Source organism: Jaculus jaculus, chromosome 4 (genome assembly GCF_020740685.1).
Source record: "Jaculus jaculus isolate mJacJac1 chromosome 4, mJacJac1.mat.Y.cur, whole genome shotgun sequence".
Taxonomy (NCBI): domain Eukaryota; kingdom Metazoa; phylum Chordata; class Mammalia; order Rodentia; family Dipodidae; genus Jaculus; species Jaculus jaculus.
In genome coordinates this window covers 125,971,515-125,990,835 of record NC_059105.1, presented here as the reverse complement: position 1 = coordinate 125,990,835, position 19,321 = coordinate 125,971,515, and the positions used below count along the sequence as shown (strand labels likewise).

The 19,321-nt window shown below is 39.8% G+C and overlaps 1 protein-coding gene across 5 annotated transcripts in view; it reads left to right on the top strand.

The window, feature by feature from the left end:
* The window catches only part of Efemp1 (EGF containing fibulin extracellular matrix protein 1), a 72,237-nt gene that overhangs the window by 43,782 nt on the left and 9,134 nt on the right, over window positions 1–19,321 (top strand). For 4 of the 5 annotated variants that reach the window (XM_004668965.2, XM_004668966.2, XM_045147891.1 and 1 more), the window contains 4 exons: window positions 205–327; window positions 11,090–11,209; window positions 12,431–12,550; window positions 13,809–13,928. In XM_004668965.2, the coding sequence (XP_004669022.1) occupies window positions 205–327; window positions 11,090–11,209; window positions 12,431–12,550; window positions 13,809–13,928 (483 nt within the window). The remainder of the gene's footprint in view (window positions 1–204; window positions 328–11,089; window positions 11,210–12,430; window positions 12,551–13,808; window positions 13,929–19,321) is intronic. The other variant, XM_045147893.1, reaches the window with a different exon arrangement.

Below are 19,321 nucleotides of genomic sequence, written 5' to 3'. Positions count from 1 at the left end.
TACACACTTGTGTCTCTGAAATTATTTTCTGAGCACTTGAAATCATTTGTTATTTTTAAACATTTTCAATATAATATTATAGTGCTTTGAGGAAAAAAGTTAGAAGTGTAAATTAAGAAAAATGTAATGGAAAGATGGAGGAACTGTCTATACCTTCACAGGCAACCTAACATTCATTCATTCTGTGTTGCATGTCCTCCACAGACATCGATGAATGCACTTCAGGGACTCACAACTGTAGAGCAGACCAAGTGTGCATCAATTTGCGGGGATCCTTCACCTGTCAGTGTCTTCCAGGGTACCAGAAGCGAGGCGAGCAGTGTGTAGGTAAGTCCTGCGGTGCAGAGCAGAGCCTTCCTTGAGCATCTTCATCAAAACCAAGCCCTTAGATTGATTTGGAGAACAATACTTCTTCCATCGACTACCAATCTATTTTCCAATAAACAACAAGAATCTTGCTGGGCATGGTGACGTACACCTTTAATCCCAGCACTTGGAAAGCAGAAGTAGGAGGATTGCCATGAGTTCAAGGCCATCTTAAGACTACGTAGTGAATTCCAGGTCAGCCTGGGCTACAGCAAGACCCTACCTCAATAAACAAAAACAATAGCAATTTTAAAAAAAAAAAGATTCTTGGGCTGGAGAGGACGGCTTAGCAGTTAAGCGCTTGCCTGTGAAGCCAAAGGACCCTGGTTCGAGGCTCAATTCCCCAGGACCCACGTTAGCCAGATGTACCAGGGGGCGCACGCGTCTGGAGTTTGTTTGCAGTGGCTGGAAGCCCTGGCGCGCCCATATTCATTCATTCTCTCTCTCTCTCTCTTCCTCTCTCTCTCCCCCTGCCTTTGTCACTCTGTCTGTTGCTCTCAAATTAATAAATAAAAAATGAACCAAAAAGGACATTTCTTTAAAAAAAAAAAAAAAGATTCTTAAAAGCTGAGCCAGAGCCAGTTCTGAATACAGAAAGGTTGTAGATAAGCAAAAGTAGAAATACGGGGTCTGAATGGGACCATAAAGACAACCAAGTAACTTATTTTAGATCAGGAGGCATTGCACTGACACACTGGTGACATGGGCTTTGTTCACTGCAACACAGCATACCTTGGTACCTGTGGCAAATGCTGAGGTTGGATCCCATCTCACTTCTAAGTCATTTGAGACTGTGGTCAAGTTACTTAAATGCTTTGTGTTTTTGTCCTGTGGAGGTAGAACTAGTCCTGCTTCAGGAGCTCATGGTGGTGGAGCTTAGCACAGGGCCTGCTTCTGAGCTGTGTGGCTGCTGCTACCATCATGTAGTGAGTCAACAGTCTAAAGACTGTGTAGTAAGCTTGTATTGGTGCTAAGCATGCAAAGCCAGGCTCTCAGAGCTTGATGTGAGGGATTGAAGGGACAACTCACTAGGGCCAGGGCCAAGTCAACTCACTCCCCAGTCCCCATACAGTGCCCAGTACATGCAGTGGATGGTCTGTGCATTAATTTTTAATAGGTGGACATTTGGGAGCATGGGAAATAGTGAGGGAAAACAAAGCATTATGGTTCAATCATGGCTCAGTAGTGGTCACAGAGTTCTGTCATTGGCTCTCTCTGCCCATTCATTTACATGCCTATCCTCTTACCACAGACTAGTGGAAAGGCCTGATTTCCTCTTAGGAAAAGAGTGAAAGCTTGGTTACAGCAAACCCACATCAACTTTGACCTGACAATGTGAGCTATTGACATTAAGTATGTCCACACTCAGTTCCTTATGGACCCTGGCTCACTTCTGCAAGCCATAGACTATGTCCACATGCTGGACATGGTATCCAGCCTTGAGAAAGGACAATGTTTGCAGTTATAGAAGTTATGATGTTGAATAAGAAAGCTGGAAATCACCCAGTCACTAAAGCTATGCCCCTTGCATTAGTCAGAAAAATAAACATTTGAGGTCCCAAAAGGTATAGTAATGAACTACATCTCACTGTGGGATAAACAAAACAGAAAAGAGTATATAATAACTGCCCTTGATAAGAAAGTTGGAGACAAATTCACATCTGATCATATGTGCCCTGATATCCCCTCACCCACAAAATTAATTCTGTACTCCTTAGTAGAGCATGAATGGGCTCCTTGTTCTGATCTCATTCAGCTCTATTGCATCAACACCCTTCCCTCCCACTTCAGTCCCACCTCACTAATGGTAGTTCTCTACATACCATGCCACACATCTGTACAAGTTCTTTGCAGTACTAAGAGCACTGTCCCATAGCAGACTTCTATTCCACTATCAAATCTCAGTTCCAGCTCACCTCCTCTGAAAAGCCTGCCATGATCAATCCAGATACAACTAGTTACTCCTTCCTCAAGAAATGATGATAAATATCCTCTTTATTATAACATATATAAGTACTGTAATTTCAAGTTACTATTTCTAAACATGGACTCAGTGTCTGTATTTAATTGTTATATACTGAGTCATGGATCACAATAATCTCAAGCCAAATTGAGTGCCAGCATAGCACTCCCTCTTGTCCTATGTCAACTTTTCTCCTACCCATCTTATCACCCCATGTAGTACAATGTTCCATGCCTATCTTACATACTAGATGGGTGCACAATACGTGTGCACCTGTTAGCATTATAAAACTGCAGTGTGCAATACAACACTAGAAGAGAGCAGTGGTTTGATGGATGGCTGCTGATTTTGAGAAGACATGGCCGCCCATCCATCATATATTCTTTGGGTGTTGTGCTATGAGAAGGAACAAGCAGATTTTACAGAACAATGGCTCTTATGGAGTTATCAGTGATTGTCCCTGCCCATCACTGGAGGCACTAGGGTGTGCTATGCAAAAATAGCCCTTAATTAGTGTGCGGTTTTCATTCATTCAGCTGCTGCCACTGAGCACCTGCTATGCAACCCATGTTCCCAGTGTTCAGCATGTAGTAATGAGCAGAAAAACAGCTTTACTTCTGTCTCCAAGGGAGGAGAGAGGTCATACTTGCCATGCATTTTAGCACGGGACAAAAAAAGGAAAAAAAAAAGAAAGTTTAAGGCAGAATAAGAGAGCAAACGGGACAGAATCAACTTTTATGAGTGATAGAGGTAGCCTCCCAGAGAAGCTAATACCTGAACAAAGGGATAATTGATATCTTCAGTGTGCTGATAAAATCAAAAACATTTTACATCTTTTCTGCAAGAGCTCCCACTTATTTTACCTGCTATATACTTCAGGCCCACTCTGCAGCATGACCCTCCCAGTTCTGCCATAAGTTGCATTGTCGTTGCAAAGAAGAACTGGCAGCTTGAGAAGACCAAGCTGTTAACTGCCAGATCAGAGGTTCAAAGTCAGGTTACCCTGAGGCTACTTAACCATGCTGTTGTTAAAGCACCAAAAGAACCCCCACAGTTGGTTTGTACTCATTTTTGTTTTACCGGAAGGCAAACAGTGTTATGTGGTACGCACATAATTGCTGTTTTCAATTGCAGATGCCATGCTGGAGTTTTCACAAAGTGTACAGTGATAAATTAATGATATTTTATTACACTTCTGAGATGGTCCCACTCTGCAAGTTCTCAATTGAGCATTTTATAGTTGGAAATATTTATCAAAGAGTAACGCAGGATGGAACATTTTGTGAAACCGTTGCAAGGGCTTTCTCAGCAGGTCACTTGCATAGTACTCTTTCCTTCCAAAATGTTCTTCAGTTGACCCTCACAAAACTTCCTAGGATACAAAGTGTGAGCTTCTTGTAACATGCTGCAGAACAAAGCCCACATGGCCTGACTGAGGCGCTGCCGCCAGCCAAGCATCTTCTGCTCCCCAGCTTTGTGCTGCACCACTCCATGCTTCACTGCTCTTTTCTGCTAACCTTATTTTAATATTTCATTTATCTATTCAAGCAGAGACAGGAGAGAGAATGAGAATGGGTATGCCAAGGCATAGTGCCACTGCAAATGAATTCCAAACAAATGCACCACTTTATGTATCTGGCTTTATGTGGGTACTTAAGAATTAAACCCGAGTTATTAGGCTTTCAGGCAAGCACCTTAAGTGCTAAGCTATCTCCCAAGCACCTTCCCTCATGTTAAATGAGCCTTGAATTTCCAAACTGACATTCTCCCGAGTTGCGGAGAGCGCGGTGCGAGGGGGAAATCCCGCACCTGGCTTTTCCTGCGGCTCGAGCCGAAAGTCTGGCGGTTTTCTTCTGCGCCGTGGTTGCGGCGATTGGCCGAGCTGCCGGAGCCGCCCTTCCCGCCTGTGCAGGCTCTGGATGCTCTATAACTCTTCCACTTCTCCGCTGCCACCTCAATTTCCTATACACCTCCCTTTTTAGTAAAAGTGTGTATTCTGTTGAGTTTTTTTGGTTTTTTCCCCCCTAGGCTGCTTTGGCGTGGTACCTACGCCGCCATCTTAACCGGAAGTCCTGACATTCTCATATATGTGTGAAATAATCTTAACTACCTTTCTCTCTTTAAGTCTCCGCCTAACTCATTTACCGCTGAGAGGGGTGTGCAATCAGGTTTTGTTCCTAATTCCTTACCTAACTGCAGAATGACCAACAAATTATATTTAAAAAACATATAACCCAATTTTAAGAGGCAAGAGGGAGAAAATAAGAGGGAGGCAAGGAAGGAAGCTAAAGGCATATTGTTTTTTTTCTTTACTTTTTTATTTTTTTCTTTTTATTGATAGCTTCCATACTTACAGACAATAAATGATGATAATTCTCTCCCCTCCCCCACTTTGCCTTTCACAAGTCTACTCTCCATCTTATCCCCTCCCTCTCTCCACTAGTCTTTCTTTTATCTTGATGTCATAATATTTTCCTCCTATTATGAGGGTCTTGTGAAAATTGTGCTAGGCACTGTGAGGCCACAGATATCAAGGCCAATTTCTGTCTGGTTAATTGCATTGTAAGCAGTCCTGCCCTTCCTTTAGCTGTTACATTCTTTCTACCACTCCTTCCACAATGGATCCTGAGCCTTGGAAGGTGTGTTAGGGATGTTTCAGTGCTGAACACTCCTCTGTCACTTCTTCTCAGCACTATGCTGCCTTTTGGGTCATCCCAGTGGTCACCACAATCTGAAGAGAAACTTCTCTAACCAAAAGTGAGAGTAGCATTAATATATGGGTATGAACATTAAGTGAAGTGCTGATAGGGCAGTTTAGTGAGCATAATATATGCATTCAGCCAGACAAGAGCAGGCATTACATTCTAATGCTCATGACCTCCCCTACCTTTTAGTTAGGTTTTCAGTACCACGTATGTATTCCCTCCCATAGAGCGGGTCTCTAGCCCAGTTAGAGAGTAGTTCATTTCCCTCATAACAGACATGCCACTATGGCAGCTGTTGACTCAATTGGCCTAGCTGGCAAAACTTGAGGCTTGCAGTGTCCACTGTTTTCACCAGTGATGGCTTCTGTCTCCCATAGGGCTTCATGCAGTGCAGCGTTTTCCAGCTTTATATCAGCTGGTCTACCAGGAGAAGGTTTTCACCTCAGCCCCAGTTTGATTTCTTGGTGACCTGGCAGCCCAGGCATGTGGCATATTCACCAATGGGGTCTTATCATCTATTCCTGGCGGGAAATCAAGAGCCTTGGCAATGGCCTGTAATGTTTTGAGGGCATCAGAGGCCTCCCTGGCCAACAACTCACTAGAAGGTATCCCATCCCTGGCACTGAATTTTTTCTAGTAACAGTCTATGGCTTCTTCTGAGTGTGCCATTATCAAAAAAAAAAAATGTAGGTTATCATGTAGCTTATTCACAATATCATAAATTTTTATTACCCCTCCCCCACACTCTTTTTACTCAGTCTCTTTCTTGACCTTGCTCAGGCCATTCTACCCACAGTAATGTGTCCATCTACTTACATTTATACAGTACCACCCCCTTAAGATCACCCCTCTCTTCCCTCCCTTGTAGCCTTTTACTAGCTTACTAGTATCTGCTACCAATTTTTACTCCAACTCACACACATGTATGAACATTTGTAGCTAAGATACACATATGGGAGAAAACATGTGACATTTGGCTTTCTGGGCCTTGGTTCCTCACTTAGTATAATCCTTTCCAGATCCATCCATTTCCCTGCAAATTTCATAATTTCATTTTTCTTTGCCACTGAATAGAAATTAATTGTGTAAATGTATCTTTATTATCTGTTTCTGTTACTATGGCTTTGTAATATAGCTTAAAATTGGGTATGGTGATACTACCAGCCTTATTTTTGCTCAAAATTTTTTTGAGTATTCAAGGTTTTTTGTGCTTCCAAATGAATTTTAGGATTTTTTTTTCTATTTCAGAGGGATGCCATTGAGATTTTGATGGGTTTGCATTAAGTGTGTATATTGCTATCCAAGAACATGGAATGTCTTTCCATTTCCTAGTGTCTTCTGAAATTTCTCTCTGGTGTGTTTTGAAGTTTTTGTTGTAGAGATCCTTCACTTCCTTGGTTAGGTTTATTCCAAGGTACTTTATTTTTTTAAGGCAGTTGCCAATAGGAGTGATTCCCTTATTTCATACTTGCAATGCGTGTTGTTAGTATACAGGAATCAATTGATTTCTGTGTGTTTATTTTGTATCCTGCTACATTATTAAAAATTATTTATCAGCTCTAACAGTTTGCTGGTAGAGTCTTTAGTGTCCTTTATGTATTATATAGACTCATATCATGTGTAAATAATGATAATTTGATCTCTTCATTTCCAATTTGTATCCCTTTTATGAGTGTCTCTTATCTTATTGCTATAGCTAAGACTTCCAAACTAAATTAAATACAAGTGGGAACAATGTACACCCTTGTCTTGTACTTCATTTTAGTGGAAAAGCTTAAAGTATTTCCCCATTTAGTATTATGTTGGCTGTACATTTGTCATACATAGCCTTTATTGTGTTGAGATATGTTCCTCCTGTTTCCAGTTTCTGTAGGACTTTTACCATGAAGTGATGTTGGACTCTGTCAAATGCTTTCTGCATCTATTGAAATGATCATGTGATATTTGTTCTTCAGCTATTTATGTTGTGTTTATCCATTTGCATATGTTTAGCCATTCCTGCATCTCTGGATGAAGTATACTTAGTCAGGGTGAATGATCTATTTGAAATATCTTCTATTCTCTGTGCCAATATTTGGTTGAGAATTTTTGCATCTATGTTCATGAGGGAGACTAGTCTGTAATTTTTTTTCTTTTGTTCTGTCTCTGTCTGCTTTTGGTTTCAGGGTGATGCTGGCTTTGTAGAAGGAGTTCAGTAGAATTCCTTCCTTTTCTATTTTATGGAAAAGTTTGAGAAGCAATGGTGTTAGTTCTTCCATGAAGGTCTGATAAAAGTCCCCAGTAAATACATCTGAGCCTGGATGTTTTTTAGTTGAGAGACTATTTATAACTGCTTGAATCTCCACAATTGTTATAGGTCTGTTTAAATGGTTTACCTCATTTTGATTTAATTTTGGTAGGTCATGTGAACCAAGGAAATCATTTCATTCAGATTTTCAAACTTAGAGGTGGATATATTCTTAAAGCATATCTTTATGATTTTTCTGAATTTCTTTGGTATCTGCTGTAAGGGTGCCTTTTTCATCTCTAGTTTTACTAATTTTTGTCTTTTCTTTCTGTCTTCTGGTCATATTTGCTAAGGGTTTATCAATCCTGTTTATCATTTCAAAGAACTAATTCTTTCTTTCATTGATTCTTTGGAATATTTGGGGGGATTCTATTTCATTAATTTCTGCCCTAATTTTTATTATTTATTTGTGTCTACTGAGTTTAGGTTTGTCTTCTTGTTCTCCTTTTTCTAAGGCCTTAAGATGAAGCATTAAATTGCTTACTTGTGAACTCTCTAATTTCTTAATATAGGCACTGAGAGCTATAAATTTCCCTCTTAGGACTGCCTTCATTGTGTCCCAAAAGTTTTGGTATGTTATATTCTCATCATCACTTGATTTTATGAATTTATTAATTTACTTTTTGATTTTTTCAATGACTCATTCATCACTTAATAGTGTACTGTTTAGTGTCCATGAATTGCTGTATGCTCAGTAGTTTTTCTTGTTGCTGATTTGTAGTTTAACCCCACTGCTGTCAGATAAAATACAAGGAATTATTTCATTTTCCTGTATTTTTTAAGATTTGTTTTGTGTCCTAATATATAATCTATTTTGGAGAATGTTCCATGTGATGCTGAGAGAAATGTATATTCTGCAGCATTTGGATGGAATGTTCAATAGATATCTGTTAGGTCCATTTGTTCCATAACATCATTTAATCCAGATGTCTGTTTATTTTTTGCTGAGATGACCTGTCAACTGATGACAGTGAGGTATTTTTGTTACCCACTACAATTATGTTTGGTATTATTTGTGACCTTAAGTCTAATAGGGTTTGCTTGATGAAATTAGGAGCTCCCATGTTAGGTGCACATATATTTAGGATTGTAATATCCTCCTGTTGGGAGTGTTCTCTTAATCAGTATAAAGTGACCTTCGTTATCTTTCCTCACTAATGTTGGTTTGAAGTTTATCCTGTCAGATATTAGGATAGCAACTCTTGCTTGTTTCCTAGGCCCATTTTCTTGAAATACCATTTTCCATCCTTTTACCCTAAACCAGTATCTATCTTTTATTGAGAAATGAGGTTCCTAGAGGCAACAAACAGCAGGATCCTGCCTTTTAATCCAGTCTGTAAGCCTGTGTCTTTTGGTTGGGGCATTGAGACCACTGATATTAAGAGTTATTATTGAAAGGCATGTGTTTATTCTTGCCATTCTTATTGTTTTGTAGTACTCTCATTTTAACTGTTATTTGACTGTGGTTTATTTTTTCCTGGTCCCTTATGTGTGCGTTTTGCTTTCTCTTGAGCATGAAGGATTCCTTCCCATATTTTCTGGAGCACTAGCTTAGTGTCATAAATTCCTTTAGCCTGTTTTTGTTGTGGAATCTCCCTATTTCTCTGTCATTTTATATAGATAGCTTTTCAGGATAAAGTAATCTTCATTAAAAATTGTTTTTTCAGAACTTGGAATATATCATCCCAAGCCCTTCTGGCTTTTAAAGTTTGTATTGCGTAATCTGCTGTTAGCTTTGTAGGCTTGCCTTTGTATGTGACTTGCTTTTTCTCTCTAACTGCTTTCAGTATATTTTCTTCAGTTTGTGTGTTTAGTAGTTTAATTATAACATGGTGAGGAAATGTTCTTTCCGGTTTTTGCCTGTTTGGTGTTCTAAAAGCTTCCTGTATCCATATTTGCATTTCTTTCCAAATTTTGGGAAACTTTTCCTCTGTGATTTTGTTGAAAATGCCTACTACTCCTTGGGAGTGAAATTTTTTCTTCTACCATACCATAAATTCTTGTGTTTGATCTTTTCATAGTGTCACAAATGTCTTGAAACTCCCATTCATATCTGCCTATTAACTTGTCTTTGTTTTTGCTAGAGTGTATTAGATCTGCCACCTGGTCTCCTACTTTAGATATTCCATTCTCTCCTTCATCCATTCTACTGGTGAGACTTTCCACAGAGTTTTTTATTTGACTGTGTTTTTCGGTGCTAGTATTTCTGCATGCTTTTCTTTAGTATTTCTATTTCCTTTTTCAAGTCTTGTAATGACCTCCTTATTTCATTAAGCTAGTTTCCTGTGTTTTCTTGGGCTTCCCTTAGAAGTTTATTTTCTTCATTAATTTCTTTGAGTATAGATAAAATCATTTTATAAAAATCTTTGTCAGGCATTTCATCTAAAACAGTCTCATTGGGGGTCATTTCTGATGGACTTATAATTTTTGGTGGGATTGTATTTTCTTGATTCTTTGTTTTACTTTTATTATAACATAACAATTTTTGCATCCCAAGTTGATTTGATACTTGGGTTTTATAATTATCTGCAGTGGGCTTAAACTTGGAAATCTAAGCTTATGTACCTTTAGAGTAGGAGTTTAAGGTGCCAAGTGTAGCTCTTGTACTCCAGTCCAACCACAGAAGTAATCCTAGGTGTTAAGTTTGTCTGCTACTTAATTATTCTAGTAGTCTGAGTAGAGCACTTTACTGGCAAATTCTAAACTTCAACTGAGCATTATACACGTTCAATAAAACAATCAGCACAGAGTATACAAGTGTGGGGATTAAAACAAACAGATAACCTTGAAAAGCCAAAATCTCTAAGGGTGTGTGTTGCTCTACACCCTTAATCCTGTCAGCTGGGAGGTTGGGATTTCTGTTCTGAAATTGGTTCCAGGTCAGCCTGGTTCTGAATCAGACCCTGCCTCCAATAATGACAGAAGAAAATGACAAAGGCCCTATGAATCTGAAAGCACCAAAGTCAACAATATTCAACCCCCAAATACAGCTTACTTGAAAATGGTAAAGCCAGCCAAGAATGTGTAACCCATAACCTGCCCTAGCATGGAAGGAGAGATTAGCACTTCAGTACAGGTCTATGTACCTTCTTTTTTTAGTCAATTGGCCTGGTTACCTTTTGGGGAGTCTTCCAATCTCACCAATGCTGAGTACCCACCTCGATTGCTCTGTGTTGTCCTGTGGATCTGATAAGCTGATAAGCTGTACTGCATGCCCTTCCCCCAGGGGCTGAATGAGTTCTCCAGAGGTTGATGGTTCTGATAGTTGTAGAATGGGATAGTGCAGGAAGCCTGGAGTTGTACTGGAACTGCTCAGGTGGTCTCGTCTGTATCCCCTTCACTGGTCTCTGCTATCTCCCTTTCAGGTTTCTTTACTTTCCAAGGAAGCTGATTAGGTTGGAAAATCCCCTTGTTTTGTCTCTGCTCCTGCAGCTCTGAACCAGGCCAAGCAGGTGTACAGATTGGATTGGGGCCGCAAGTGCCTCAGTGGGATTCCAGCCAGTTTCCTCCTTTCTGGTAGATCTCCGTCTCTCTTCTCTGCTGTGGCTGATGATAACCTATATACCCTCACTTTTCAGAAGAGTGTATTTTGCTGTGGTTTGGCTTAAATCATTTCCTAGGCTGGTTTGGCATGACTTCTATGCTGCCATCTTACCCAAAAATCAAAAAGCAGATTGTTTTTAAAGTGAGACCTTCCCTAGGCATGTTTTGTAGGTTATCTTTACTGAGCATAAGCCAGTAATGCTCTGTGTCTGTGCCCAATCCTAGACATAGATGAGTGCACTGTGCCTCCATATTGCCACCAAAGATGCGTGAACACACCAGGCTCCTTTTACTGCCAGTGCAGCCCTGGGTTCCAGTTGGCAGCAAACAACTACACCTGTGTAGGTAAGACTTTTGGGAGTTAATGCTCTAACTAACTGACTTCTGCCTCCAAGAAAAGGGAAATTGTCCCATGGTATATAGTATTTCCAATTTTCTAAGTTCCCAAGTGGACTGGTTTCCATCAGCTTCCCTGAAGTAGTCATAAAAATGAAAAGACAATATCTAATCTATTTTTTAAAACACATCAAGATGTGATGGATGGGCTGGAGAGGTGGCTTAGTGCTTAAGCGCTTGCCTGTGAAGCCTAAGGACCCGGGTTCGAGGCTCAATTCCCCAGGACTAGCTAGATGCACAAGGGGGCGTATGCATCTGGAGTTTGTTTGCAGTGGCTGGTAGCCCTGGCGTGCTCTCTCTCTCTCTCACTCTCTCTCTCTCTCCCCCTTTCTCTCTCAAATAAATAAATAAACAAAAAAAAATTTAAATAAAAAAAGATGTGATGGAAAACTTTATGTTACCCTTAGTTTCCTCTGTCTATGTGCTGAAAAGCAGTTATTGAGATCAATTGATATACATCGCCAGTTAGTCACCAGTTTGTGACACAAGGGCTAAAGGTGCCAAAGAGGTCACTGGAAGTTCAAGTGCATAAGCTTTCCACTGAAGTGTCTGACTTTACCTGCTTCTTTCCTTGTAGATTGCAATGTCATGGCACACAATTATGATATTGGCATGATATGGAAAAAATCTAGTGCGGGGAGGGAGGAGATTTTTCCAAGTATTTTCAGTGCCTTCTAGTACTGCAAAAGCTTGTATGGGTCTCAAAGGCTTATGTTATAATTGTAATGGAATTTAACAGAAACCATTTAGAAAGTAATAAATATCACAGATAAATTTTCACCAGAGTATGCTGAGAGACCATATCAGTGTGAGTGTCATAATAATTATTTATAGACTTGGCATTTTGGATCTGAACAACAAAAGAAAATATACACTGTAATGAATATTTATTAGGAGCATGAATTCTTTTGGGAGGATTTATCAAACATCAAACTGCCATTCCTATAAAAATATATTCTGGGGGCATTTTTAAAAGAAGGATATGACAGACCTTTGAGGTGATTCCAACAAATATGAAACTCAGTGGATTTTCTCCAGTGAGCTTCTGCAAGGCAAAGAATTCAGCTACAGAACTACTCATTTGTCATCAAGTGATAGTATGTTCACAAGAACAAGGATGTGCCTAAAGACATACATGCATATACAAATACTTGAAAACTTTCTTTACAGATATAAATGAATGTGATGCCAGCAACCAGTGTGCTCAGCAATGCTACAATATTCTTGGCTCTTTCATCTGTCAATGTAACCAAGGATATGAGCTGAGCAGCGACAGGCTCAACTGTGAAGGTAAAATATTTTCCAAATAATGTGTAGTAAGAATCTATCTTTGTTACTAAGATTGCTTGATGAAAATAAAATTTTACTCTCAGACATCCTGTTGTAAAACCTAATAAAGGTAATGCAATTATAATCTTGGATTTTTAAGATGTTACCAACACAGAAGAGAAGCAACAAAATCTCTGAAATATTAAGTGCAGCCTAGGTGAAATTGGGAGAAAGGGAACACTGGGCCATGGCCATGTCACCCTGAATGCACCTGCTGTCATCTGATCCTGTAAGCTAAGCCAAGTCAGGCCTAAGACTTGGATGGGAAAAAGGGAACTCTGGTGGAAACTCTTATGACTTGCTTCTCAAAGTGTGGTCCTGGGGCGCCTGCATCTCCTGGGAATGTCTGAGATTGAGACCCTTAGACCACAGCCCTAACTTCTACACATTCAGCTCTGACAGAATCTGCACTTTTTTGGCTCACAAAATGCTGGGGGCATAAATGAAACCAAGAGACTGGGCCTCCAGCTTTACACCTGCCACAGAATGACTGGACCTTGTTTCTTAAGCCACCAGGGCCACAGTTTGCAATCAAGAGGGTCACTCGAAGGGATGGATGGCATTCTGGGTGGACCAAAAGCCTCAGGACAGCATGAAGGAAATGTCATCAGCACTCAGAGTCTCACCTCCCTCATGATCCTTCCCACTATTATTTGGGGCCACAAAGATCATAACACAATCAAAGAGACTTTAGTCCAGCCATGGTGCCCAAACTATAAGGGACTGTCTCAGGACAGCTGCCCTGAGACAGTTCTGACAAAACTACAGGGATGTCACTAATTGAGAAACACAAAGGATTCTACCCCTAAGGTCATATCTTTTCAAGATCTGGACACTTGCTCAGGGATGAGACATGAAGATCAAAGTTCAAATGAGCCCAGCAGCAGAGTCACACAGTTTCTGAGAGAACAAACATGAATCTGCTTCCCGAGTGGGTCTGCAGAGCCCAAAGTGAAGCGGAAAGCATAGCCTGCACTCTTTTCTGCACCTAGGGTTCTTCATGTTGTCAACTATGATTTAAGGAGGCTAGTGGTTGGCAATATCTATGCTGTGAAATCAGAGAGAAATGAACTGATGCTATTAGAACTGGCCTTCAAGTTTCAAATTTGATTTTTGTTTCATTGTTTTTGTTTTCTTTAGCTCAGCTAAAAAAGATGATGCCAAGGCAGTGACAGGAAAACTTTTCAACTTCTGTCCTTGCTCTTGTCTCATTCTGTAGACATTGATGAATGCAGAACTTCCAGCTACCTGTGTCAGTATCAGTGTGTCAATGAACCTGGGAAGTTCTCCTGTATGTGCCCACAGGGATACCAACTGGTGAGAAGTAGAACGTGTCAGGGTAAGTTTATTGCTTTCATACAGAGGAAGTGTTGGGTACTACCCGTGAAGAATATGGAGGAAGTTAAAGAATTTTCTATCATAGACTTTCATGTTTCGCATCTTGAATGTTCAATTTGAGCTATTTTCCTTCATACAGTACACATAAGATACATAAAGGTAAAGTTCTTAACCTTGACTTCTTCAAAATTTGAACTGTTTTTCTATATGAAATAAAATGTGCATATCCCTGCTAAATGGTTTATCTGATCTCTATGAAATTTTATATATATATATACTTTTTTTTGTTTTTTCAAGGTAGGGTCTCACTCTAGCCCAGGCTGACCTGGAATTCACTCTGTAGTCTCAGGGTAGCCTTTAACTCACAGCAATCCTCCTATCTCTGCCTCCCGAGTGCTGGAATTAAAGGCATGCGCCACCATACCCAGCTAAAGAGATTCTGTATTTTAATCACCTACTAAAATTAATTATTTATTAAAATGTCTTAACATGCGTTTGACTGTAGAATGCAAGCTTACTGCGTGGGTTGGGCATGCTGTAAGCCTGGCTCAAATCTCTAAAACACCAGGAAGATAAATTATGTAGATTGTTGGGGGATGAAAGAGGCCTTCACTATATAGCCCAGGCTGCTTTGAATTTGTAGTGCTCCTACCTCTGCTTCTCCAGTATTGGGATCATAGGCATGTGTCATCATGCCCAGCCAACTTATGTAGTATTTTAGTTGTTGAGAAAATAATTAATCTTAGTATATATTAAAATGTTCTTGAACTCCTCATACAATAAGTATTAACAATAATAGCTTACAACTTTGGTCCCTATTATAAAATAAATATTCAGGTGGTCAAGATATCTCCACATAGTTAGAAAAGGCAGCCCTCTACAATGATATATGTGATTCAGAGGCTCCCAGGATGACTAGAAAATATACATCCTCTTCCCCTACCTCTAGTGCCACATGGAGTTTCAATTATCTTTAACAGGAGAAAGACTGTCAAATAAAGCCAAAAATGCAGATAATCTCAGAAAAGCTAGTATAAGCACATTTACACAAAACAGCAAAAAGGAGAAAAAAACATAAGTGAGTACACTTGGGGACAAAATCTACTTAAATCTAACCCAACTGCATTTTATCTGTATAGCATTGAATAAACCATCACTTCTCTAAGCCTCAGCTTTCCCTTTTGGGAAAAGGAAATATAAGAATTGAACAAATAGTGTGTACAAATAATTTGCAAACTAGAAATCCTGAAAACTAGAAATACTCAAAGTGTTTTATGGAATTTGCTCGAGAGTATAAGTGATTAATAGTAAATCTTCTCTAGAGAGTCCTTTCAGCTTGGAATTAGAATGAGTGCACACACAAAGACAAGAAAGATTTTTCTTCTTTTAAAAAAATATTTGTTTATTTGAGGGAGAGGCAGATAGAAAAAGAGAGAATTGGCATACCAGAGCCTCTAGCCACTGTAACTGAACTCCAGACACATGCATCACCTGTGTATCAGCTTTATGTGGATACTGGGGAATTAAACCTTGGTCCTTGGCTTTGCCTGAAAGCTCCTCAACCACTAAGCCATCTCTCCAGCCCAGAAATATCTTTTTGTTTATTTGTTTTGTGAGGTAGGGTCTTTCTCTAGTCCAGGCTGACTTGGAATTCACTATGTAGTCTCAGACTGCCCTCAAACTCACAGTGACCCTCCTACCTCAATCTCCTCAGTGCTGGGATTAAAGGCATGTGTCACCACAGCCAAGCAGAGAGGGAGGGAAAGAGAATGGGTGCACCAGGGCTTCTAGCTGCTGCAAACAAACTCCAGATGCATGCAACACTTTGCATATCTGGCTGTATGTCAGTACTGGGGAATTGAACTCTGGTTGTTAGGCTTTGCAGAAAAATGCCTTAGCCACTGAGCCATATCTCCAGCCCCCAGATCTTGATTTCAAAAAAGGATAAGATTAAGAACATGGACGAATCTCAGTCTATATCTGTTTCATTCAGTTCACAGTGCTGGCAGAAATCACCTGGCCAAGACCACCTTGTGAGGAAAAAAAGGGGGGGGTTATTTTGGCTTACAGACTCAAAGGGAAGCTCCATGATGGTAGGGAAAATGATAGCATGAGCACAGGGCGGACATCACCTCTTGGATAGCAATAACAGCAGGACAGTATGCTAAACACTAGCAATGGGGAGCTGGCTATAATACCCATAAGCCCATGCCTCCCCCCCACCAAAATACACTGCCTCCAACAGGGATTAATTCCCAAATCTCCATCAGCTCTCAGCCAAACACTGGCACAGGGAAACTGGCTACAACACCCATAAGCCCACCCCAAACAATAAACTGCCTTCAGGAGGCTTTAATTTCCAATTCCCATTGGTTGGGGAGACTAGCATTCAGAATACCTAAGTTTATGGGGGACACCTGAATTAAACCACTACATACCACCTCTGGTCCCCATAAGCTAATCACATACATGACATAAAATGCAATGCATTCATCCAACTTTAAAGTCTATAGTTTTTATCAATCCTAATGATGTTCAAACATCCCCATAATCCAATGTTTTTTAACTGAGTCATAATACCAAAAAAAAAAAAGAAAAGAAACATAATGGCACAGAATAAACATTCACACTGCAAAAGATGGCATTGAGCATATTAAAGAAATATTTAAGCAATACAAGATTTAAACAGGGAAAACATCAAATTCTGTAGCTCCAGTCCAACAACTCTAGTCAGTAACAAATCTACAAGTCCAATAATTCTAACCAGCAACAAGTCTCTGGAGTTTCAATTTAGCCCCTCCAGCTAGGCTACTCACAGTACTGTAAAACTTTATCTGAGGCTGGAAGCTTCCTTAGAAGCCACCTCATGATCCCAGTATCTCCATGTGTCTCTACTGCAATCCACAGTTCATCCTCACAGCTCTATCAGGTCTCCATGCAGGCAATCCAGTCAAGCCTATGGCCATTTCCAAAACACAAGACCATGTTGTAAATTCAATGACCCTCTCTTTCCTGCATTTCTTATGCTCCATAATACCATGAGGTTGTTAATTTAATTCAGGGGTAAATAAAACAGACATTGAATAATAGGACACTCCTTCAGTATTCAAGTTCCTTCAAAAGATTGTATTCTTTCTGTTGTCTCAATGCAGGTCAGCTGGCCCACTCTCAAAGGTTGTAGTCTCTCAATTGCAGCTGAACAGGCAGCAGTCTCAGGCCAAAGATTTCATTTTTTCTGTGCCATATCCCTCTGCACACACCAGTCTGTTTCTATATAATGCAACTCTGCACAGCTTCTCAGGACACGGGCATAACAGCAAGCGTCTCACATAAACTGCTTCTTGCTCAGTCCAGGCAAAGCTCTTTCTCACCCTCAAAGCCAAACCTCACAGTCATTTTTCTTACTGCATTCAGGTCTTTCAAGTCTGACCAGAGTGGTCCATCAAGCTGTACTTACAGCACTGCAAGGCATCTCTTAGGCCAAGGTTTCAAATCCTTCCACATCCTTCCTCCAAAGCAGCTGTGAAAGGTCAAAGTCACACAGTCAGGTTTCAAGCAGGAATGACACCATTCTCAGTACCAATTCTACTGTGGCAGTCAGGTTTTCATGGCTCGCACAAATCACCCAACCAAGAGAAGCTTGTGGGGAAAAAAGGGTTGTTTTGGCTTACAAATTCAAGGGGAAACTCCATGATGGCAGGGGGAAATGATGGCAAGAGCAGAAGGCAGACATTACCTCTTGGCCAATATTAGATGGGCAATAACAACAGGAGAGTGTTCCAAACACTAGCAAGGGGAAGCTGGCTATAACACCCATAAGCCTGTCCCCCAAAATACACATTAATTCCCAAATCTACATCAGCTAGGGACCTTGCATTCAGAACACCTAACTTTATGGGGGACACCTGAATCAAACCACCATAATGTCATTATTTCACAGGGACATCCATGACCTGAGATTTTATAGTGTGTAAACAGATCCAGCCACTAATTATAAGCTCAATCACAATGCCATCCATTACAGTGAACACCTTCATAACCCTTTCCAGGTTACCAGGGATTCTACAAATGTTAATTGTGGGAAAACATTGCAATGGTCTTACTTACTAAACTAACTTAGGTTTTTTAAATTAATACTATGTGCAGGAAAATGTTAGCCAATAGGGTATTTTAATCAATTTCTCTGAGTCCTTCAGATAAATGTTTGTGCATTTCTGATCCCAAATGGATTTGATGATCAACAAAAATTGATTTAAATTAAGACAATCTTACTTGCCTGCTCTCTATCTTCAGAAATACTTGTATTTGTCATAGTTAAAGGAAGAAAATGCATTGAAATTGCAAGTGGAAGTTCATGAATATTATCATGTTGAAGATACTAAGCTTCAAAATATTTGATTATGCCAAAACATTTTTCATAACACTTAACACAATTGCTTCCCTCCAGTGAAACCATCCATCCAGAGCACCATCCACAATAGCAAAGTAAACCCAGCAGGTTTAAAGGCTCATTTGTGATATCAAGTAATTGTTCTCATTTCCATAGGCTTGCAGAAATAAAAATTCTGTATGCATAGTGTGTGTATTTTGAATTGCATATTTAGCCAGTTATGGCCTTCAATCCCAGCACTCAGGGGCAGAGGTAGGCTTTCCCCATAGTTAAACATCACTTTATTTTTCAAAAAGGTGAAAAGATTTACATGGCTAGTAAACTGTGACTTCTGAGAAAACTATATTTCCTATTTTCAGCCATGGTTCAAGATGTTTTACAGTGTCTTATAAATTCTTATAACTGACTCTTGGAAACTGTGTGGTTTGTCTAGTTTTCTCCTGGATCCTGAATAACTTTTAACCAGTTGGAAGCTAAAGGAATTTTTTTCTATAGAGATAAGTCATGAAATTATTTTTTCAAGTACCTTACAATGGAAAGATCCCTTCACTACCTATATGAACTAGCAACTTAATTTTCATTTGTTTTCACTCCATATCCAATGAAAATATCTTCCTCAATTAACTCCCCCCAGTTTGTTTGATAGTAACTTAATATTCATCAAAGCTAGGTGTCCCCATACACTAGATATTGGAAGGTTTATGAGGTGAGTGGTCATCACCTACAAGGAGCTTACAAGATAACAGGAATAAACTATATGTATAAAGTTTAAAAATGCAAAGCATGAAAAATAAGGGTCGTAGAAGGGGAACACCAGGCATGAGAATTCAAGAGATTATAATCCCAGCACACATACCATGGCTGGCTTGAAACAACAAGGATTCAGTAAGTTTCTTATGGAGTGGATAATTAAAGAATAAAAATATCCAATTGTAGGGAAGGCATGATTAGAAAAGGCTCATATATTATAACTACTATTAAAATGAAAAGAGAGGTGGACTTAC